Raw genomic sequence first — 24,811 nt, 5'->3', positions numbered from 1 at the left:
TCTCTGATGTTGCCAAATGACCCACTTTGCCAAAGTTTCTGCATCATCGCGACTGTTGTAAAAATAAACGCGCTGATGAGCGCTCCAAAACAGAACAAACGCGCTGCCATCGCGGAAGTACATGTGATTCCCACGATGGTCTAATTTCATGAGACAACGTGACTGTTGCTCATATTTGCTCGCAATGACATGGCCTTCTCTGTTATGTGGTAGCGATGTCAGCGCTCCAGCACAGTTATGTACTTGCGATGATCCACTCTGGGCGAGTTTGTTCCAACAGCCGGCCTTCCAGATGACTCCAGACTTGGTTGTTGGCCTTGTATATGTCGCCCTCCCTTCTCTGGCATGTCTGTTTCGTCATTTGAGCCACCTTCCTTGGAGATAAGCTCATCTTCCCACCATTCATGGAGACTCCTTCTCCTATTTAAGCCTCCACCATTGCTATGAGCTGCTAGTTTGGAATTCATAGTGTTTGAAGTGTTGCTGATAGTGTGTGAGCTTGATAGGTAGCTGGTGTGACAGGTGTGGGATTGTTAGAGAGCTTAAGGAAGGTTGTGAAGTGTTTTGATCTTGTGTAAACTTGTGAGTGAGAGAATTTTGTCTTGGGAGATCTATCTTCAAGGGTGAATGCTTGAGGAGCTTGCTGGCTGGACCCTCTTGAGAAGGATTTGACGTCAGAACTATGGTTGTATTCTTCTTTGTTTATCAATAATAGACGACTATCATTATGGTTCCACTCTTATTGTCTTTATAATGGTGATTGAGTTATATCCTTTCTGACTGATATATAGTTGCATCCATTGGATTTTATGCTTGTGTTTGTATCGTTCTTTGCATGTGCAGGTGTCTTTTCACGAGGATCGTGGGGATTGTGACCAGCCGGAGCGTGGGAAGTAATCTGAGGAAGAGGTCGAAGTTTGTGAGGATTTGTGTAGAAATTAATGTGTAGATTCAAAATTTCTCATGAAATTTACTAAATCACAAGACTTGAAGCTACTCTATTGATTTGCGGAAGTTAATTCACCATCTAGAACACAAATCATAGACATGCAAAAGGAAACATCACATGTTCACGTATATTTATCTAGGGGAAAGCAATTGCTCAAAACCCCTTCCTATTTGTATTGCATTAATCAGAGAATAGAGATGAAATACAAAATCTTGCTCAAGTATGAGCACACCTTGAAAGTGCATAGTCTATCCCTCTACCTGAATGACTGACTCTAGCCAACACTTAGGCAATATTCAAGCCCTCTAAGCTCCTATTTCCTTGCATTGTTCCTCCAGGAAATTAGCCCCTATTATTTAGGAATTTCCCACTATTGAATTACGCAATTCCTCTAGATCCTTCCTCTGACTACATGCATCACTTGTACACATTGGAATATGCCACAACTCATAGTACACTGCCTTCAAATCTCCATCTCAATTGGGTAACTCGAATTCTCTACATGCAACAATTAGTTTGGGTTGATTGATCAGTTAACTGGTTGATCACTGAGTGTTGTTGAAGTTCCACTTCCACAACTTGACCTCCGCTAGTTATTCTGACAGTTAGAATTAGTTTAACTGACAATAACTCAAATTACAGTTAATTGATTGCTACAAATTAGCAATCAATCATACTGAATTGAACTCAAGCTTCCCCAACTCAAATTAACTAAGTTAACTGAGCGACAAGTTCCATGTCACTTCAGTTAACTACCTCCAAGATTTCTGCTGAAATAGAAATTCAAATTTTCTCTATTTTGACCAAGGCAAAGTCAAATTGAGATTTTCTTGCTTCATTTTCAACAATTCAAATTTATGAGATAATTAATGTTTAACTAGTTGAATGTTCTATGTAATTGCTAAATGATTTATTGGGATTTGCTAGAGTAATATCATATATCATTGGAAGTAATTACTAGATGTAGACATTCATGCTTTTCTAATTAGCACTAGAAAATCAACAATTTTCATGCGAAAAGGAGCTAAACACGAGTGGTTGAAAATTGGAGATTTGGTGGCAAGGAGTGCCAAATTTTAATTAAAGTATTAAAGTTTGCAAGGGACAAAATAAAGTATTTCATCTATAAAATGTAGGAAAACAATGTGAGATGTAGTTTTTCTCATGCAAAACGAAGAGAAAAAGTAGTTGTAGACACATAGAATCTTGATGACGTTCAAAAAGAATGAGGATTAATAGGAAGTTAAGTTGTCAAAATAAGTGAAGTAGATATGAGTTAGAGTTGTAGAAATGTGTTTTATGTGAAGATCAATTGAGTTTTGAAGTCGTTGTGCATTTGATTGTTGCATATATGAAGCATTAAAATTTTAATTGCAAAAAATAATTTCAATTGAAAAGCATATCAACATATGAGAAGCTGGAACAGAGTGGAACATTAATTGTATCAAAGAATCAAAGGAACAAAGGTTGTTGCAAAGAAAAGATTAACAAATTTGAGAATTAAATGTTTGTGTTAGTGATATTTTAATCAAAGGGACGTTAGATCTAAGTCTGAAAATGTATGAAATAAGGGATTTGATAAGCTAAGAAAGTAGGTGCATGTAGATTAAGGGATTGGAGTCTCCTTTAAGTTGATGCCTGTAAATATCGGGGAGTTGGTGCTTTAGAAAGTGAGTGCTTGTGAAGAAAAGGGGGTTGGAGCTTCTTGTAGGTTGGTGCCTACATAATTTGATGTAATTTGGAGTTGGTGCTTGCATTTACATTATAATCAAAAGGAATTTTTCGTTCTCTGGTATGGGTTTCCTTGTAAATATCTTGTGTTGTGAAAAAATAATTTTTTGGTTATATGATTTTATGAAAAGGTTCCTTAGATTAAAGTTTGAAAATGAATGAAAAGGAATTTGATAAGCAGAACAAGTAGGTTCTTGTAGATCAGACGATTGGAGTCTCCTTCAAGTTGGTTCACGTAAAGATCAAGGGGTTGGTGCCTACAAACAATCGTAGTTGGTGCTTCCAACAAGTGTGTGCTTGCAAAGAAAAGGGGGTTGGTGCCTACATAATCTAGTGTAAAATGATATTGGTGCTTGCATTTACATTATAATTAAAAGAAAAATTGTGGTTTTCTCCCATGTGGTTTTCCACGTAAATATCTCGTGTTCAAACTTTATGTAATTGATGCATTATTGTATTTTTAAATGTGTTTAATTGACTAAATAATTGTTAAAATTTATAAATGACTAATTCACTCTCTCCCCTCTGAGTATTTCCTTCGTTCCAACATTCTAGCCATAAGTTAATATTCCTTAAGAAAATAATTCTATACATATTGAGTAAAATCAAACTAATTAGATATTTATTTTCATTTATATAAATGTGATCGCCTTTTATTAATTCATTGTAAGTATTATAATTTTTGTTTTAAATCATTATTACTTATGTGACAAAGATGAAAACATCTCTATAACATTAAGTTATGAAATATATCTAATTATTCTCAATGTCATTAAGTTGTGTATATATTCAATTATTATTAATGTAATCATTAATAAATTAAAGGGTTCACCTTTTAACCATCATTATTTAAGTAAAATTAGACCATCTTAAATTAACTATTGGTTGTCCATAAAATGTTAGGTCTTAATTTTTCATAGAGGTCTCTCGATATTGGGGTGGCATGTGTTGGGGTTGGTTATTTATCGCTTTAGAGGAAAAATAAACACAACCTTTTCTTGGATTTTTAGACATGCCTCCAACAATTAAGCAACCTACTTATAATAATTATAATATTACTCTTCATTACAATATAATATCTTATCCCATGGGCACTATTTATCACCGTGGAGGAATAATAAACATGACCTTCTCTTACAGTCTAAGGCATATCTCAGACAACCATGCAAAAGCCTATGCTTTACTCCAAAAGATCTTTACAATAATGTGACTTCATATAAACAATCTAATTATAATAAAAAACTTCAAAAATACCATAAAACACTTGCATTATGGCACTTTCCCCACAACCCTTAAGTATAGTCAATATTCTTGCATGTTCTCGCATATATGATCAAGATTGGGATCCCTCCCAAAGATTAGTTATTTTTATGTTCTATGCTCCAATAACTTTAACCGAGTGAGGTACCAAACTAGAACCTTGCAAATCAACGTGAGCCTCATTTCAACTAGTTGCTTGATGCGCACAGTTAGCATCCACATTGAAAATTTTAATTGATCACAAACTTCAACTCCAATTCTTTAAAGAAAAACAATTAACATTAATAATAATTAATTATCCATAATCCAAAATAAATTTAAATTTTTGTTATAAAATAAATTAATAATTAACCAACTCATATTATTTTAATTTCAAATAAATCAATCAATCAAATTAACACTTCACCTCACTATTAAAACATTTTTTTTCCTTGCGATCCTGATTAAAAACAATGTAACGCCAAAACGTACGGGTAGGTCTCGTGAAGAAACTGCGGCATCTAACGGGTGTCTTTATCTCCGGCAGTAAATGGCGTGACAAAAAACGTTTAATGTCATGATCACGACAAAGGCCGTTGAATGTCAGAAATCACCCTACTCGACACTCTCATGCAATCCAGGCAGGCTGTATTTGACCCGTTTTCAGTGCTTCTGACAAACTCAGCGCTACTGAAAAGAAGGGCATCCTTCCGCCCTAAAAGACACCTCCGACCTTTCTATGATTCGGTGTTGTAATTCTAACGCTTCCTGACTATTAAAGAAATGTAACGCATATCTATACCATTGCTACAATTTGAGGCCATCATAACTATCTGTGCCAAATTATTGCAGGTTTGCCCCCACACTGCTCAGGATATCACGCCTCATCGTTAGTGGAATCTTGGAGTGGTCTGTAAGTTCTTTTTTGAGAATCTGATATAGATACTCCAGACTTTGAGGGGCCCAAATGTTTCCTTGCCGTTCGTTTTCGGGATAGAAGTGAATGGGCTGAAAGCGGAGTTAGACTGGCAATTTCGCAATTAAGATTGCCATTTCACGGGATTTGAATTTGGACTCCAGTGTTATAAGATCCGAGGCAGAATTAAAGTTCGGAAATGATCCAAGGCAGAATTAAAGTTCGTAACTGAGATTGACAGTTCGAGAAATTTGAAAGCTCTCCGCGCATGACAGATTGAGATTCAATATATGTCCGTTTCGTTTACTGGTTTAATTTTCGAAGAGGATGGGGAGATCACGTTTCAGAATTTCTCATGTAATGCCACATTGGTGGTTCAAGCTCAGAGATATTGGCGGAACAACTAATCAGCGGCCTCTTCATCTCGAGGACAAGCCAATTGCAATAGATATTCAGCGCCCAATTAACTTGCCGAGGAGTGATTTCTACAAGTTTGCCTCTTCTCAGAAATTTTCAGAGCGGGTTTATGCTCCTCCTATCTTAACCTACAGGGTTGTTTCAGACATTCACATTCCTGAAGCAAAGAAAAAGCAAAAAGAAGGGATTCGGATTGAATCAAAGGGAAGAATCAATGGCAAATCAGGTAAAAGTCATCGATCTTTGAGTACGTTAGTCGAAGCAAGAATATCGGCAGGGTGTAGCTGCAGAACTAGAATAACGTCTAGACCGTATGTAGGGTCGAATAGAAAACGTATTGTCTTGAAGAAGGCTTCTGATGTTGTGAAAACACAGAAACTCGACAGAAATTGTAGCCGGAATTTTCCCGGAGATTTCCGGAGAAAATGCCTACAAGCCGCCGAGAAAACGAATAAAATTAGCTTAGATCCATATAAATCCCGGGTCTCTTACGTGCCCAAAAGTTTCAACACTGTAGAGAAAGCCACACTATACAATGTGCTAACAAGAGAGGATTCTGGTGATTTTGAAGAGTTGAAGAAGGAGGTTTACGAAGTCATGGAGGATCCGGCTTCGAAGAGGGGTCATGGAAGTAAGTGTTCTGCGTTTTGCTGCAGCTGTAGACTCAGTCTCTCGTCCATTGAAGCCGACGCAGATAGCTTGTGTGACGTCGGTTTATCAAGCGTAGATGATGTTCCTGAAGACAGTACTATTCAAGTTCCATTCCTAAATAAATGTCCTGATTACAACAGTATGGTTTTGGGTATGAAGTTCAACTTACCTTCGACCGTGGACGACCTGAAGGAGAGTGCGGCTACCTTATTCAGAAGACGAGACGATCACAGGATTAATTCCCACGCGCGGGCACAGGCTAAGCTCGGCGAAATGATTCGAGCAAAAGGTTGTAAGAAGCTGATGAATCATCATAGGTATGATCACGATCATCAGAGTCTAATGCAGTATCCAAGAGCTTGTAGAGATGGTATGGAGTCTGTTGGTTTCAATAAAATTAAAAATGTTTTTCCGAAGTCCCTAGAACTATATGGAAAATCCAGTAACCATGCAGAAAGTGATCAAATCGTGCTGGATGACTACAATTCGTGCTCTGAATCGTTCTACAAATCCACGACACAAACCTCAACTGCTGTTGATTCAGATACGGAAACCGAAATTAAGGAAGTAGAGCCAAGGCCGAAACCCCTTCATGGCAAAGGAAATTCTGTATCGAATAATCGTTCAAAAATTGATCATGGAAGCCCAAGACTAAGACGTGGATATCGGAGGTCAGCGGAGCCGAAAGCTCCAGTGCCGACTGATGCTCAAAGAAGAATCTCAGATAGTTTTGCCATTGTTAAGTGCTCGTATGATCCACGCAGAGACTTCAGAGAATCTATGCTAGAAATGATCCTCAAAAATGAAATCCTTGAATCCAAGGACCTTCAAGAACTTGTGCGTTGCTATGTTTCCCTAAATTCCGAGGAGTATCATCCTGTTATTCTTGAGGTTTTCGACCAAATCCAGTCAAGTTTGTTTGGTATTAATGCTTGAGTGAGGGAGAATTTTAAATCTTTCACAGGCATGTGATTATGAAGAAACTCTGGGGCATTCCATTTCAGATCATTCCTTGGATGAACAGTAACGAGGATTTGAAAAGTCTTATCATGTCTGTGAATACAGTGAATCCAGCCAGAAGCTTTACACTGGTTTCTTATTTTATGTATTATGCACTGTGTAGTGATTATTTATTTTTCCTTAATGTATTTGGCATCGGAAACTGTTTTAATCAACACATGCATAACCTTGTGACTAGTTTGTTTTTGTTTATTGGTTGAACAACCATGTTCAACAAACAATAAAACTATTGTAAAGACCGTATATAGTGAGTATAAAAGAACTGATACAAAAGCAAAAGCAAATCCATGCATTTCGGCCCGAGTCAGATTCTCTTGCAACTGCGAGCAGTTACATAATTAGGATAATTCAATATTGTTGGTTTCGTGACTTTGAAGTTTGCTGCCTTTTAGCCATTTAAGATATACAACTTTATCATCATGCGTACATTTTCCCTGAGATTTTCTTTATTAGATATAGTAATCAACAATTTTAAATATGATTGCGGGTCCCTCAGATCTTTTCCTTTTCTCTAGGCCTATTTTAAATATGTTGTGACCCAGTTTCTAAATTTAATTTCAAAAGCAGAGCGGATTTCCATTTTTGGATTAGCCCGTAAGTTTATAGGCAGAACACCGCAATATAATTGATGTATTATCTTTGTCGAACCAAGAAAAATTGGGTTGTCTCGAACCTCTAAAGCCGGCAACTTACTTCAAAGTCAAGCTTCCTACTCCAACCCTAGGGAGTTACAAAGATCATATCTTACAAACGCAGTTTTTAACTATAAAACTTGACCACAGTTTGATCCGGAGGAAGTGGAGTTCCACTTTGTTCTGATGGCCTTTTAAACGGTTTTAATTTATTTAAATAAATCTTAGATATGAAAGTCTATGTTAAATTCATTTTTGTTAGTCTAAAACCGCACCTTAGTTCAAAGTCAAGCTTCCTACTCCAACCCTAGGGAGTTACAAAGTGGAGTGGACTTCCACTTTGGTCATATGGCCTTTTATATTGGAAGTAATGTTTCCATGTGTTTTAGGTTGTTGTGAGTTGTCATTGTGAGTCCGTAGGTGTGATTCTCGAAGTAGTTACTTCCCTATATATGTGAGTTGTCTATGAGTCATAGATCCACCTTCTTCGGATTTTACCATCTAGAAGTTGGTGACCTACAACTATATATGTAATTTGTTATGTGATCAATAAAATATAGTGTGTGATTTGTTGTGTGCACAATCTTTTGTTGCTCTCTAATTTTCTAACATCGTATCAGAGTTGGTTCTCAGTTGATTCCCTCAAGGGACTATATATGTAAGTTGTTATGTGATCAATAAAATATAGTGTGTGATTTGTTGTGTGCACAATCTCTCTCTGCTCTCTAATTTTCTAACACGGTATCAAAGTTGGTTCTCGCTTGATTCCCTCTAGAGACGGTCAGGAAAGATGTGAGAGCTATTAGAGTAATTGATTAAATTAGTGTAGCTTAGTGTGATTTTTTTTGTGATCTTGTGTGTAGATCTCTAGATCTGTTTGTTTGCAACGCCTTCAAGCATTGCCAGATCCTTCAGTCATCATGCTATCTGTAAAGTTTTGTTTGCGGTTATCTGCCCCGAACCTGCAAAGGAGTTAAATTCATGCCTGGATGGTTTTGTCAAAATTGTGTACACTGTCATATCATAAATCTGCAAAATCGTGCCCATGAATTGTACATGTCGCTGCATGGATCTAGATTTGATATCTAGTGCGGAGGGGTTTTAGGTGGCCAGTGATATATGACAAAAGTGTTAAAATTGAGGCAATGGTTAATGTTTCGCCGACAAGTTGCCCATTTTTTCTTCAAGCAAAGATGCAGATCTCTTTCAAACTTTAGTTGTCTATTGTTGTTCCCAGGGCTAAAGGCTCATTAAGAGGAATATGCGTTGTGAGTCGACACCTGTCGTGAGCCCCTTGTTATTGTAAACTCACAATTAATTTAAAAGTTAATTTTTTTGGAAGTCTTCATGTGGAGAAAGATTTTTTTTTTTGGAAGTTTATTTTCATGTAGAGAAAGTCTTCGTCTTTCCTTTTAAAATGAAGACATATATATAATATTTTTTTGACTTGTGGAAGGATTTGGGTATTAATAAATTGTTGCAATGTTGATTTAAGAAAAGCCAAAGTGGGTGAATTTAAGTTATCACATTGAAATCTAAAAAATTATTATGTTCTAGTGTGCTATTGTGAAAGTGTAGTGTTGTAAATCAGATGATGCAGAATCACAAATAACAGGCCAACAATTGAACAGACTAATGTGACATTTCATGCTCTTGGAGCATTAGTTACAGGTAGTTCTTAATAAGGTCAAGCTGGTGTGACCTGTCGTGCTCTGGGAGCATCAATACAAGTTATTTTATGCAAGGTCAAGTTGTAGAATTGTTTGTTAAAGACATTTTGTACCCATAATGTACCCATTGTTTGTTAAAGACATTTTGTTTGTTAAAGACATTTATCCTAGATAACTGATGAAGGTTGCAGAGGACCGTGGATTCAACACATGGTGGTAGTTCCATAGGATGGCTCAATATCAATACTGACCCATTGTGCTCCAAGATGTTGAGAAGCATCAATTCTGCAAAGTACGTCAACGATGGTCTAAAGCAGTTATGTCTTAAATGGATCAAGTGGGAAGCTCAAAAGTGTGGTGAAGAAAAAAGCGGAAATGATCCAAATGGAAAATAACATCCACCCATGGTATTCATCCACCCATGGAATTTACCCATGGTATTGTAAGTGGCATCCATCCATGGTATCCATTTACCCATGGTATTTATCCACCCATGAAATTTACCCATGGTATTGTAAGTGGCATCCACCCATGGTATTGTAAGTGATATCAACCCATGGTATTTACCCACCCATGGAATTTACCTGTGATATTGTAACCAAAAAAGGTTATAAGTAACAAGTTGCATTTTGTAAAAGGAGGGATTGTCCTCCACAATGTAGCATTTACAATTATTATTGGTCTTAATAAAAAAGTTTCTTTGTGGTTTTGTTATTGTGTGTTCTCCTCTTTTCTTCTGGCATTTCAATCTTTCAGATCTTGGGTGCCTCCCCCCAAGAACCATTTCAATTTTTTAGATCTTGGGGGCCTCCCCTGAAGATCCATATCAGTGGTATCAGATTCAGGTTACAGCTCCATGGGAATGAGGATTTGACGCATATTTCAGTTTCAAAGTTTTGCAGCAATCTTCAACAAACTTCATGCACGTGCTACGACCTCCACATAGCACTTTCTTGGGCAAAGTGAGAAGAAATCTTTTATTTTATTTTCCATTTTTTTACAGGAATTTTTTGGGCGGCGAGTGCAGATCAGATCTAAAAGTTTTGGTGAAAAATTTACAAAAATAAATAATAGATTTGGATTCCTTGCGAAAAAAATATCCAAATTCAAAAAAAAAATAGCCAGATCGGAGTTCGGATGTGAAAAATATCGCTGATTTAAAATCAACTATGTTGTAGAAATTTTTCTGACGACAATTCGTGGACGGCGACTCTCCTATCTTTTTTTTGCATTTTTTGTGTGGAATTTCAGAAAAATGATTGTAGATCTGAGATCCTCTCAAAAAATCACCCAATTTCAACAATACAATTGGTCGAATCGGAGTTCGGATGAGGGAGATATCGTTGATTTAAAATCAACTATTTTTTCATAACTTTTTTATGGAGGAATAGTTGCAGCACGAATTTGAGTATTTAGAGTATCTAGATAGGAATTTCAAATAGATGAGAAGATGCAGAATGGTCATTTTGTTTCCAAAAACATGTTATAATAAATATTTTAAGTTATATTGATCGAGTTATGTCCATTTTAAATCTGGAGCACCATTCAGAGCGAGTTCCCTTAGAGATGTGTCCTCCCACCCCGCTTTAGTAGGCACTTGCTTCACATTCATCAATTTCTGCATAGCAGCATCCGGTTCTTTGGAGACGTGCCCTCCCACCCCAGGCTATGTAGGCATCTGCTACTTTATCAACAGTTAGCATCACAGTTATGGGTCAACCACACAAAATCCTTGTCATTGAAGTCCATTTGCTAGGTCACACACTAATAGTATCACAGTTGGTCATAAGCATTACATGGTATCTCTATCCTCGAATCTTCTTTTGGCATGGTTATGGGTCACTCACAAAGCCACACTTCATCAAAGTCCATTTGCTAGGTCGCACACTGTCAGTATCACAATTGGTCACAAGCATTACAAGGTATCTCTATCCTCGGATCTTTGTTCATCACGGTTATGGGCTAACCACACAAAACCCTTCTCTTCAGTGGTTCTTCAAATTAAACAAAGGCTTCTCATGAGGGAACTTCACACAATGGGGACCATTGATTCTTAAGGAAGGAGGAATGATCCAAATGGAAAATGACATCCACCCATGGTATTGTAAGTGGCATCCACCCATGGTATTCATCCACCCATGGAATTGACCCATGGTATTGTAAGTGGCATCCATCCATCCTATTCATTCACCCATGGTATTTTAAGTGACATCAACCCATGGTATTCATCCACCCATGGTATTTACCCATCCATGGAATTTACATGTGGTATTGTAACAAAAGGAGGCTATAAGTAACAAGTTGCAATTTGTAAAAGGAGGGATTGTCCCCCACAATGTAGCATTTACAATTATTATTTTTTCCCCTAAAAAAGTTTCTTTGTGGTTTTGTTATTGTGTGTTCTCCTCTTTTCTCATTTCAATTTTTCATATCTTTGGTGTGTCCCCCCAAGAACCAAATGTTATGAAACGAGCTCACAAAAGATAGAAAAGATAGATCAACGACTTCAAAATCAGCCTCTTCGAGGGGACAACCTCCTTTACATTACATAAATGAACAATTGTTGCATCATACAAATGACAAGACCTCCTTTCTATATATAGGAGTGTAAGGGGTCCCAATACAATCAGAGCCTACATAATAATAATATTGTAGGGGCACAAAAATAACAATAGTGGGATTCTATGGGGCACAATAATAACAACATGGGGATTGTATGGGTACAAAATACAATAAGGGGTTACACTAGTAGTATAGGTACCTAAAACTTATCATGTCTGTGAATATAGTGAATCCAACCAGAAGCTTTACATCGGTTTCTTATTTTATGTATTATGCACTGTGTAGTGATTATTTATTTTCCTTAATGTATTTGTCTTCGGAAACTGTTTTAATCAACACATGCATAACCTTGTGTTGCTGAAAACATAGACTAGTTTGTTTTTGTTTATTGGTTGAACAACCATGTTCAATAAACAATAAAACTATTGTAAATACCATTAATAGTGACTATAAAAGAACTGATATAGTTATATATAAGTAGAAAAATGTTTCACAAGATAATGTCGAAAAGAAAAAGAAAATCCATGCATTTAGGCCCGAGTCAGATTCTCTTGCAACTGCGAGCAATTACATGATTAGATTAATTCAATATTGTTGGCTTTGTGACTTTGAAGTTTGTTGCCTTTTAGACATTTAATATATACAACTTTATCATCATGCATACATTTTCCCTGAGATTTTCTTTATTAGATATAGTAATCAACAATTTTAAATATGATTACGGGTCCCTTAGATCTTTTCCTTTTCTCTAGACCTATTTTAAATATGTTGTGGCCCAGGTTCTAAATTTATTTTCAAATGCAAAGCGAATTTCCATTTCTGGATTAGCCCATAAGTTTATGGGCAGAACACCGCAATATAATTGATGTATTATATTTGTCGAACCAAGAAAAACTAGGTTGTCTTGAACCTCTAAAGCCAACACCTTACTTCAAAGTCAAGCTTCCTACTCCAACCCTAGGGAGTTACAAAGATCATATCTTACAAACACAATTTTTAACTATAAAACTTTGTTTCATAGCTTCATAGTTTCATTCGGAGGAAGTGGAGTTCCACTTTGTTTTGATAGCCTTTTAAATGGTTTTAATTTATTTAAACGAATCTTAGATATGAAAGTCTATGCTAAATTCATTTTTGTTAGTCTTTGGATTTGGTTTTTTAAAACAATTACTCTAAAGTCGTACCTTATTTCAAAGTCAAGCTTCCTACTCCAACCCTATGGAGTTACAAAGATTATATCTTATAAACTCAACTTTTAACTACAAAACTTGACCACAATTTGATCTGGACGGAGTGGACTTCCACTTTGGTCATATGGCCTTTTATATTGGAAGTAATGCTTCCATGTGTTTTAGGTTGTTGTGAGTCCATAGGTGTGATTCTAGAAGTAGTTACTTCTATATATATTTGAGTTGTCTATGAGTCATAGATCCACTTTCTTCGGATTTTATCATCTAGAAGTTGGTGATCTACAACTATATATGTAATTTTTTATGTGCTCGATAAAATATAGTGTGTGATTTGTTGTGTGCACAATCTCTCTCTGCTCTCTAATTTTCTAACATGGTATCAGAGTCGGTTCTCACTTGATTCCCTTAAGGGATGACCAAGAAAGATGTGAGAGCTATGAGAGTAATTGATTAAATTAGTGTAGCTTAGTGTGAAAAAAAATTGTGATCCTATGTGTAGATCTATAGATATGTTTGTTTGCATCTCCTTAACCATTGTTAGATCCTTTTGTCATCCTGCTATCTATAAAGTTTTGTTTGTATTTATCTGCCCTGAACCTGCAAAGGATTTAAATTCATGCCTGGATGGTTTTTTCAAAATTGTGTACATTGTCATATCATAAATATGCAAATTTGTGCCCACGAATTGTACATGTTGTTGCATGGATCTAGATTTGAGATCCGGTGTGGATGGGTTTTAGTGGCCAGTGATATATGTCAAAAGTGTTAAAATTGAGGCAATGGTTAATGCTTCGTCTGCGAGTTGCCCAATTTTTCTTCAAGAAGAGCCGCAGTTCTCTCTCAAATTGTAGTTGTCTATTGTTGTTCCCAGGGCTGAAGGCTCGTTAAGAGGAATATGCGTTGTGAGTCAACACCTGTCGTGAGCCCCTTGTTGTTGCAAACTCACAATTAATTTAAAAGTTTATTTTTTTGGAAGTCCTCATGTGGAGAAAGGTTTTTTTTTTGGAAGTTGATTTTCATGTGGAAAAAGTCTCTGTATTTCCTTTTAAATTTAAGCCATTTAATATATATATATATATTATTTTTTGACTTGTGGAAGTATTTGGGTATTAATAAATTGATGCAATGTTGATTTAAGAAAAGTAAAAGTGGGTGAATTTAAGTTATCACATTGAAATCAAGCCGCTACCAGCTAAAGAAAGGATCCAATGTCGTAAAGGTTTAGTTGGTCAGCTCCATATTTAGCTTAGCTAGTGGGAAGATATGCTTTGAAGATGGTGAAAGAAAAAAAAAGTTGTTGTTCTAATTTTTTATGGTGCAGTTTATTATGTTGTGTGTTATTGTGCAAGTGTAGTGTTGAAAATCAAATGATGCAGAACCAAAAAGAACAGGCCAAATATTGAATAGACTAATGTGGCATGTCATGCTCTTGGAGCATTAGTTACAGGTAGTTCTTAATAAGGTCAAGCTGGTGTGACCCATCGTGCTCTAGGAGCATCAATACAAGTTATTTTATGCAAGGTCAAGTTGTAGAATTGTTTTTTAAAGACATTTTGTACCTAGAATGTTATCCTAGATAATTGATGAAGGTTGTGGAGCATTGTGGATTCAACAGATGGTGGTAGTTCCATAGTATGGTTCAATATCGAGACTGATCCATTGCGCTCCAAGAGGTTGAGAAGCGCCAATTCTGCAAAGTACGTCAACGATGGTCTGAAGCAGTTATGTCTTAAATGGATCAAGTGGGAAGCTCGAAAGTGTGGTGAAGAAAAGAGTGGAAACCATGAGATTTCAGAGTGGATATGAGTGCTAGTGATGACCATATCAGACAAATATGACAGAGATCAGTGTTATTGTTGTAATGTGTGTTTTATATATTTGTTACATGTAAGCATTAAGGGAGAGTATTGGAAGTAATGCTTCCATGTGTTTTAGGTTGTTGTGAGTTGTCATTGTGAGTCCCTAGGTGTGATTCTAGAAGTAGTTACTTCCTCATGTGTGTGAGTTGTCTATGAGTCATAGATCCACCTTCCTTAGATATTATCACCTAAAAGTTGGCAATCTAAAACTATAAATGTAATTTGTTATGTACTCAATAAAATATAGTGTATGATTTGTTAGTGATTGGATTTTGTTTTTTAAAACAATTAAAGTACTTAAAATAAAATACAAAAACATATTCAAGTATATTAAAATTATATAAAAAGTTGGTATAATTAAAATGAAAGATTATTTAATTAATAAAAATTATAAGCAAAAAGAGTGTTTGGAAGATGCAAGGTGTGATGGTCGTATGCTTATTGGTATAGTCATAATTCTTCTATTTTATGTTGATGATATTGTTTTTTTTGGTAAGGAGCTATGACGATCTCGGCAAGCAACTGAGAATGCTCCAAGATTTCTGATCCAAGATGAGTATGATTGTCAATATTGATAAGACTAAAGTCATGATAATCAAATCCAAAAAGATCACCTATGATAATAATTACTTGGAGAAAATTTCTTCATACAAATATCCGAGAATTGACATCCATCATCAACTCAATTAGAATTATAGCATTGATACAAGAATAAATAGAGGACGAAAAGCTTACTATGAGCTTGAAAAAAATTGTAAGATGACATATGTTTGGATTTGGAATTAAAAAATAAAATAAATAAATAAAATCATCTTTGAAACTATCGTCACCCTATTTTCTATATGGGTGTGAGGTTTGGGGTTACAGTATATCTAGAGAGGCCTAGAGGAAGATTGAGCAAATAGAAAAATAATTTATAACCTACAACCACAAGATTAAAGGAAATACTCTCATATTTTATCATCTTGATTGAAGCTAGTCTTTCCTCTATTGAAAGCATGACTATAACTAGGTATCTCATGTATAAGAAAAAAAAAATCAACATGAAAGCTAAGATGTTTCCTAAAATTACTTATATCTCTAGCCAAAGCCCCCACCTTTTGCTTAAGTGAGGATGACATAAGGGTAACGCTGGAAATCTCCATAAAGTTTATGGTTTAGGGTTCCCCCAAGGTTTAAAGATTGAGTGGCTTCACAGAAGTCCAACTTTAACACCAAGGGGGCCCTTTTGAGGCCTGTATAATGAAGAGGTCCTCACGCATAAACATGCTGCAAGAGAGCTTCCCTCTGATCCCACTGAACCTTTGAAAAACATGCCTGAAGAAAATTAGGTGGATATCCTATGGACCGAAGCCGCATATAGAATAATCTCATGAGCTCTGAAAAACCGGATTGACTGCTTTCTCGAAGTAGGTATCTTTGTAGTGCATTAACCACAAATGCCACTTTCTCATGTCGAGGGTGCCAATAAGTGAAAGGAATGAACTGATAAGAATTCGAAGGCTTCTGATAGCACCTGATGGGAAGCTTTCAAGAGGTTTGAAAATCAGGACCTTTGAAAAGCACGACATCCAACAAGTTTACACTAGTGGAGAAATACATGAATTAATACGAATAAGGCATTCTTCTATTGACTTCCTGCTCAAGATGGTAGAGAAAAAGACAGACATAAACTACAACGAAGTTGCTGCCCATAGTTGCGCCTCGAATCTACTGATAGAAGGAGCTGTTGAATTGAAGAAAATGCCATTTAAGAACCAGTTCTGCAGCGTTGACCAAGAAATCAATGTCTACTGGAGTAAAAAAGGTTGCAGTGCTTTGAGAGAGCATATCATGCAAAGCATGCAGTCCTTCCTGCGTAGGAATACTTGGATAAAGGGGCTCTACATCAAAAGTTACAAGAAAAGAATTTGCTAGAAAGCGCATTGTTTCAATAACTTGCAGAAGAGTGAGAGAGTCTGGCAGATGATTTGGTTGTGCAAGCAAAGTGCTCAAGAGTTTGTGATGTAAGAACTTGGAAAGAGGTTCTAACATAAAACCATTATATGAGAAGATTGGCCGACCCACAGGAGGATTTTTCTGTACTTTCCAAATGAAGTATAGAGTACAGGCTCTAACATGCTGAATTTTAATTTTCAAAATATATTCCCACTGGTTGATAGGTAGCAGCTTTCTGAATCTGGCCTGGAGATGTCTGAAAGAGGCTCAGATAACACCCCATGGAACTGCTGCAACTGATCTGTAGACGTTAGGATCAGATAGTTGCCTATGAGCTTCGACAAGATATCTGTCTTTATCAATGATAGCAATGCCCAAATTCTTATCTGCGAGTTTAATTACAATTGGAAGGCGACGAAGACTTCTAAGAGAAAGAAATTGAGATCTAGAAAATCTGGGTTTAAAGGAAAAGACTACAGAAGCCAGTCTGGAATGCAGAATATTTAAGCCATAAAGAAGGGCCTAGTTTAAATTAGGATCGTTAATAGGGGGCTCCCAAGTCGGGTTAGGCAATCTGAAAGGATTGTAGGAATATTCAGCAGAAAGTCTAAAGAACCACCTAAGCCTGCAAAGTCTGGAAAAAACAACATATTCTTTTAAAATGTCATCTAAGGCCATAGGGGGAGGCCTAGGAATGTACTTGTGCCCCATACCCAACAATTTGACTTGACTAAAAGGTAGATGAACAGAAGATAAATTGTGGATAGCAAGATTGCTAATCCGACGATCTAACTTAGAGGGAGTCATTTTACCTAACAAATGAAGCAAGTATGAGAAAGGGTTAACAGAGGGAAACCAGTACAGATGACACTTTCTTCTTAGATTTGAGGAGCTTTGCCTTTGTCCTGAAACCAGGCATGATTTTGAGGCCTATTTGGCTGTTGTGGAGCAAATGGCGCAGCCTTCGGATTTAAACCAGAGTTTTGGAAAGGCTTGTTTAGATGAGAGGTTGATTGCCCAACAGCAGATAAAGTGATGAGATTCTAATTCTGCTCCCCTCCGCGGTAGTGTTCCCGACTCACCCCATTTTTTGAAAGAGGTTGTCGTGCCTACTGAGGCTGCTGCTGTTGCTGGTGAGGCTGGTGTGGTTTTCTGCGCAGCTGAGGTTGATGTGGTTTCCTTGGTTTTTGAGGAGCTGCTATGGGATCAGAGGAGGCTATACTATTGTCTGCAAGCTGATGAGGAAGGCTAGTTGATCTTGAAGCGGTTTTAGGGTTGCATCAAGTTTTTGTTGCTGAGCCTGAAGAGATTTTGAGACTTCTCTTTGGACCAGGACAGAAATAGCTTCCTCACGAGGAATGTCATTGGCATGTTTAGCAATTTCCTCCCGAGCTTCATTCCGAGCAGATTGAGCAGCAAAACGAGTAGCACATCGCTCAACCAATTCTGTTTGGAATTGGTTGACTCGACGATTATATGAAGTGATAGCAAGGGCTACCCATTGATCAACAACTGAACGGCCAGAAATGGGACTGGAAGAACTAGAATACTGAATGCTGGCAAAAGGAGCTACAAGTTCACGAATATTATCGTGAAATGTTGTAGAAAGTCTTTGGAGATTTTCTTCATTTTTTGCAACAATTGTTCTTTCTTGATGCAGATAGAATGCATGGCATTCTTTCCAGTAGCGAGCAGTGATATCTTCTAGTCCAGACTTGAGAGTAAATGAAACATCAAGGTCAGAAGCAACAAGCCCTAGAGCTTTGACCATAAGGCTTTGAATAACGCGGTCATCTTGTTCTAGAGCTTCGAGTTTTTCTACAAGCGACCAAGATCGAAGAAAGATTTTAGAAGCTTTTTGAAAATCTTTAATAGTGCAATGAGTAACTTCTGCCCACGATTTGGGCATGGGCGGAAGTTCATTATCAGGCAGCAGACGGTGAGCATTTGAAGATTCCGGAGCTACCTCGACAACAGGCTGGTCTGTTGGAGGGTCTTGCGGAGGTTGAATTGCGTCATTGAGGTGACTGGAAACGTCTACCCTAGCAATGATGTTATCCATCAAAGCATTCGCAGAAGCAGAGTCTGGACCTTAAGCATCTGCGTACAGCATTGACCAAGAAAGTGATGGGGCGATTTTCGATATTGAGACTGCAATTGGTAGCTTTCCAAAAGTACGCCATGGACTGAGTATAGGGCTAAAAATAAATAGAGAGTAAGGCTAGCAGTAACGATGCAGAGACAAGAGACCGAATCAATATGAAAATAAGGACACTTAAGAAATATTATGCAAGAAAAACATAATAAACAGGAATTTTTTTATATTATCAAACTAGTTTCCTCCTGAAGGACTCATTAGTGATAGAAAGAATTTCCAATAAAAAATTTCCTTATATAGGAGATGTGCTCAAAAATAACGGTGAGAAAAAGAACCGTTGTGAAAAATTTTAAAATCTAAAAATGAGATCTTCCTGAAGAAGACAGAGAGATCAAATCTGAGAACTGCTCCTGAGAGAAAATATCAAGTCCGAGGATCTGAACTGCTCATAATGAAGGTTCCAAGCTTGCATGGATTTCTCCAACAGATAAGAGGTTTAGGAATATGCTACAACAAAGGGTAACACTGGAAATCTCCATAAAGTTTAGGGTTATAAATAAACAGATAGTAAGGCTAGCAGTAACGATGCAGAAACAAGAGACCAAATCAATATGAAAATAAGGACACTTAAGAAATATTATGCAAGAAAAACATAATAAAGAGGAAAATATCTTTATATTATCAAACTAGTTTCGTCTTGAAAGACTCATCAGTGATACAAAGAATTTCCAATACAAACTGTCCTTATATAGAAGATGTGCTCAGAAATAACGGTCAGAAAAAGAACCGTTGTGAAAAATTTAAAAATTTAAAAATGAGATCTTCCTGAAGAAGCTGGAGAGATTGAATCTGAGAACTTCTCCTGAGAGAAAATATCAAGTCCGAGGATCTGAACTGCTCATAATGAAGGTTCCAAGCTTGCGTGGATTTCTCCAACAGATCAGAGGTTTAGAAATATGCTGCAACAAAGGGTAACGCTGGAAATCTCCATAAAGTTTAGGGTTTAGGATTACCCCAAGGTTTAAAGATCGAGTGGCTTCAAAGAAGTCCAACTTTAACACCAAGGGAGCCCTTTTGAGGCCTATATAATGAAGAGGTCCTCGTGCATAAACCTTCTACAAGGGAGCTTCCCTCTGATCCCACTGAACCTTTGAAAAATATGCATGAAGAAAATTAGGTGGATATCCTCTGGACCGAAGTCGAATATAGAATAATCTCCTAAGCTCTGAAAAACCGGACTGACTGCGTTCTCGAAGAAGGTATCTTTGTAGTTCATTAACCACAAATGCCACTTTCTGGTGTTGAGGGTGCCAAGAAGTGAAAGGAATGTACTGGTAAGCATTCAAAGGCTTCTGATAACACTTTGTGGAAAGCTTTCCAGAGGTTTGAAAATCAGGACCTTTGAAAAGCACGACATCCAGCAAGTTGACACTGGTGGAAGAAATACATGAATTAATACGAATATTATCAGGATAGATGGACTTATAACAATCTAAATACTCAATCAATCTGTCTTTAGAGCCAGACCAAACCATACAACCATCATCAATGAAGCGCTTGAAGAGCTTAATTTTTGGAGAAGGCATTCTTCTATTGACTTCCTACTCAAGATGGCAGAGAAATAGAGAAGCATAAACTACAGTGAAGTTGCTGCCCATAGCTGTGCCTCGAATCTGCGGATAGAAGGAGTCATTGAATTGAAGAAAATTCCATTTAAGAATAGGGTTTAGGGTTTAAGGTTTAAGGTTTAAGGGCTTGGGGTTTAGGGTTTGGGGTTTTAGGGTTTAGGGTTTAGGGGTTAGGGTTTGGGGTTTGGGGTTGAGGGTTGAGGGTTGAGGGTTTGAGGGGTTCAAGGTTTAGGGTTCATGGTTTAGGGTTTAGGGTTTGAGGGTTTACGGTTTGGGGTTTAGGGTTCAGGGTTCAGGGTTGAGGGTTCAGGGTTTCAGGGTTGAGGGTTGAGGGTTCAGGACTTAGGATTCAGGGTTCAGGGTTTAGGGTTTCAGGGTTCAAGGTTCAGGGTTCACGGTTGAAGGTTGAGGGTTGAGGATTGAGGGTTGAGGGCTCAGGGTTCAGGGTTTGGGGTTCAGGGTTTGGGGTTTAGGGTTTAGGGGTTTAGGGTTTAAGGGCTTGGGGTTTGGGTTTTTAGGGTTTAGGGTTTGGGGTTTGGGGTTGAGGGTTCGGGGTTTGGGGTTTAGGGTTTAGGGTTTTAGGGTTGAGGGTTGAGGGTTGAGGGTTTGGGGTTTGGGGTTTAAGGTTTAGGGTTCAGGGTTTAGGGTTAAGGGTTGAGGGTTTAGGGTTTAGGGTTTAGGGTTTAGAATTTAGGGTTTAGGGTTTAGGTTTTAGGGTTTAGGGTTTAGGGTTTAAGGGCTTGGGGTTTGGGATTTAGGGTTTAGGGTTTACAGGTTCGGGTTGGGGTTTGGGGTTCAAGGTTCAGGGTTCATGGTTTAGGGTTTAGTGTTTAAGGGCTTGGAGTTTGGGGTTTGGGGTTTTAGGGTTTAGGGTTTAGGGGTTCGGGTTGGGGTTCAGGGTTTTAGGGTTTAGGGTTTAGGGTTTGGGGTTTGGGGTTTGGGGTTTAAGGGCTTGGGGTTTGGGGTTTTAGAGTTTAGGGTTTAGGGGTTCAGGTTTAAGATTTAGGGTTTAAGGGCTTGGGGTTTGGGGTTTTAGGGTTTACCGTTTAGGGTTTAGGGTTTAAGGTTTAGGGGTTAGGGTTTAGGGTGTAGGGTTTAAGGGTTTGGGGTTTGGGGTTTGGGGTTTTGGGTTTGGGGGTTTTAGGGTTTAGTGTTTGGGGTTTTAGAGTTTAGGGGTTCAGGTTTAAGGTTTAGGGTTTAAGGGCTTGGGGTTTAGGGTTTTAGGGTTTAGGGGTTAGGGGTTAGGGGTTAGGGTTTAGGGTTTAAGGGTTTGGGGTTTGGGGTTTGGGGGTTTTAGGGTTTAGGGTTTAGGGTTTTTGGGTTTTTGGGTGTTAGGGTTTCGGGTTTTAGGGCTTTGGGGTTTAGGGTTTAGGGCTAAGGGGTTTTAGGGTTTAGGGCTCAGGGGTTTAGGGTTTGGGGTTTGGGGTTTGGGGTTGGGGGTTGGGGGTTTGGGGTTGGGGGTTTGGGCTTTGGGCTTTGGGCTTTGGGGTTTGGGGTTTGGGGTTAGGGTTCAGGGTTCAGGGTTCAGGGTTCAGGGTTTCAGGGTTCAGGGTTCAGGGTTCAGGGTTCAGGGTTCAGGGTTCAGGGTTCAGGGTTCAGGGTTCAGGGTTTCAGGGTTCAGGGTTTCAGGGTTCAGGGTTCAGGGTTCAGGGTTCAGGGTTCAGGGTTTAGGGCTTAAGAATAAAAGAGATTAAGGCGAGAACAATACTGAAACACAACCGATAATAAAACCGATAAATAAAAATGCTTAAGGACACAAGATTATGCAAAACACATAATATGTAAAACAAATCTCTTGTATTATTATCAAACTAGTTTCGTCCTTTATGGACTCATCAGTGATACAAAAGAAATGAGATACAAGCTGTCCTTATATAGCAAAAGTGGACAGAGCAAGTGCTATGATAGAAACTTCTAGAATAGAGACTTCTAGAATAGAGTCTTCTAGAAACATCATGAATAGAGACTTCTAGAAACATCTTGAATAGAGACTTCTAGAATAGAGTCTTCTAGAAACATCATGAATAGAGACTTCTAGAAACATCTTGAATAGAGACTTCTAGAATCTTCTAGAAACATCATGAATAGAGACTTCTAGAAACATCTTGAGAGACTTCTAGAAACTTCTAGAGACTTCTAGAAACATTATGAATAGAGTCTTCTAGAAATATCTGTAGAAAAATATGCACTGCTCCTGAAAGAATCATGGCCGAGGATCTGAACTGCTCATGTAGAATGACCCAATCTTTCGCGGATTTCTCCAACAGATCAAAGGCTTGGGAATATGCTGTAGCAAAGGGTAGCACTGGAATTCTCCATGCAGTTTAGGGTTTAGGGAACCCCCAAGGTTTAAAGCTCTAGTGGCTTCGCAGAAGTCCAGCTTCAACACCAAGGGGGCCCTTTTGAGGCCAGAAGAGTGAAGAGGACCTCGCGCATAGACCTGCTGCATTAGAGCATCCCTTTGATCCCAATGAACTTTGGCAAAACATGCCTGGAGAAAATCCGGTGGATAACCCCTCGACCGAAGCCTGGTGTAGAATGCACGCTTGAGCTCTAGAAACCCCAACTCACAGCTCTCTCGAAGAAGGTATCTTTGAAGCTCGTTGATGACGAAAGCCACTTTCTGGTGCTGAGGATGCCATGAAGAGAAGGGAATGTACTGATAGGCATTTAGAGGCTTCTGAAAACATCGAGTAGAAAGCTTTCCAGAGGTATGGAAGTTTGGACCTTTGAAAAGTACAATGTCCAGAATGTTGACACTAGAAGATGAGATGCAAGAAGTGATCCGGATGTGCTCAGGATAGATGGACTGGTAGCAATCCAAGAACTGAACCAATCTGTCTCTGGAGCCATTCCAAACCATGCAGCCATCGTCGATGAAGCGTCTGAAGAGCTGAATCTCGGGGGCAGGGAATCTTCTGAAGACTTCTTGCTCAAGGTGGCAAAGAAAGAGGCAGGCATAAACCACAACAAAGTTGCTGCCCATAGCTGTGCCTCGAATCTGCCTATAGTAAGTGCCGCCAAACTGAAGAAAGTGCCATTTGAGCACCAATTCTGCTGCGCTGACCAGGAAGTTGACATCTTCTGGAGTAAAAAGCTCGGCAGTGCTTTGCTCAAGCATTTCTCGTAAGGCATGCAAGACTTCCTGAGTGGGAATGCTGGGATACATAGACTCTACATCAAAGGTTACAAGAAAAGAATCTGCAGCAAAACGCCTCGATTCAATATCCTGTAATAAGGTGAGAGAATCTAGAAGATGGTATGGTTGAGCAAGCAAGGTGCTGAGAAGTTTATAATGCAATAATTTGGAAAGAGGTTCTAGCATAAACCCATTGTAGGCACAGATAGGCCTACCGACAGGCGGGTTTTTGTGAACTTTCCAAATAAAGTAGAGTCTGCAAGCTCTAGCATTATGAGGTTTGACTTGCATTATATATTCCCACTACTGCACTGAAAGAAGATTCCTGTATCTGGCTTGAAGCTGACTAAGGGATCTTCTGATGGCCATCCATGGAACTGCTGCATACTGCCTGTAGACATTGAGATCCGAGAGTTGTCGGCGAGCTTCGGCAACATAACTGTCCCTGTCTAGAACCACAATGCCCAGATTTTTATCTGCTGGTTTAATTACAATAGGGAGACGACGAAGACTCCTTAGTGCAAGCAGCTGGGATCTAGAGAATCTGGGTTTTGAGGAAAAATCAACAGAGGCAATACGGTCTTGAAGGATGGAGAGGCCAATATGGAGAGAGCGATTAAGATCTGGATCATTGATAGGAGGCTTAAGAATAAAAGAGATTAAGGCGAGAACAATACTGAAACACAACCGATAATAAAACCGATAAATAAAAATGCTTAAGGACACAAGATTATGCAAAACACATAATATGTAAAACAAATCTCTTGTATTATTATCAAACTAGTTTCGTCCTTTATGGACTCATCAGTGATACAAAAGAAATCAGATACAAGCTGTCCTTATATAGCAAAAGTGGACAGAGCAAGTGCTATGATAGAAACTTCTAGAATAGAGACTTCTAGAATAGAGTCTTCTAGAAACATCATGAATAGAGACTTCTAGAAACATCTTAAATAGAGACTTCTAGAATAGAGTCTTCTAGAAACATCATGAATAGAGACTTCTAGAAACATCTTGAATAGAGACTTCTAGAATCTTCTAGAAACATCATGAATAGAGACTTCTAGAAACATCTTGAGAGACTTCTAGAAACTTCTAGAGACTTCTAGAAACATTATGAATAGAGTCTTCTAGAAATATCTGTAGAAAAATATGCACTGCTCCTGAAAGAA

The 24,811-nt window shown here is 38.1% G+C and overlaps 1 protein-coding gene across 1 annotated transcript; it reads left to right on the top strand.

The window, feature by feature from the left end:
* Positions 1 to 4,829: 4,829 nt before the first annotated feature.
* LOC149185499 (uncharacterized) lies at positions 4,830 to 7,002 on the top strand. Its single transcript, XM_089412421.1, has one exon. It carries the CDS (start codon positions 5,163 to 5,165, stop codon positions 6,837 to 6,839), a length of 1,677 nt encoding a protein of 558 aa, XP_089268547.1. The 5' UTR covers positions 4,830 to 5,162; the 3' UTR covers positions 6,840 to 7,002.
* Positions 7,003 to 24,811: the final 17,809 nt, after the last annotated feature.

The sequence above is a fragment of the Pinus tabuliformis genome, chromosome 3_1 (genome assembly GCF_031772625.1).
Source record: "Pinus tabuliformis cultivar Carrire ecotype Pingquan chromosome 3_1, CPIR1, whole genome shotgun sequence".
NCBI classification, from domain to species: Eukaryota; Viridiplantae; Streptophyta; class Pinopsida; order Pinales; family Pinaceae; genus Pinus; species Pinus tabuliformis.
This window is presented reverse-complemented; position numbering and strand designations above follow the sequence as displayed.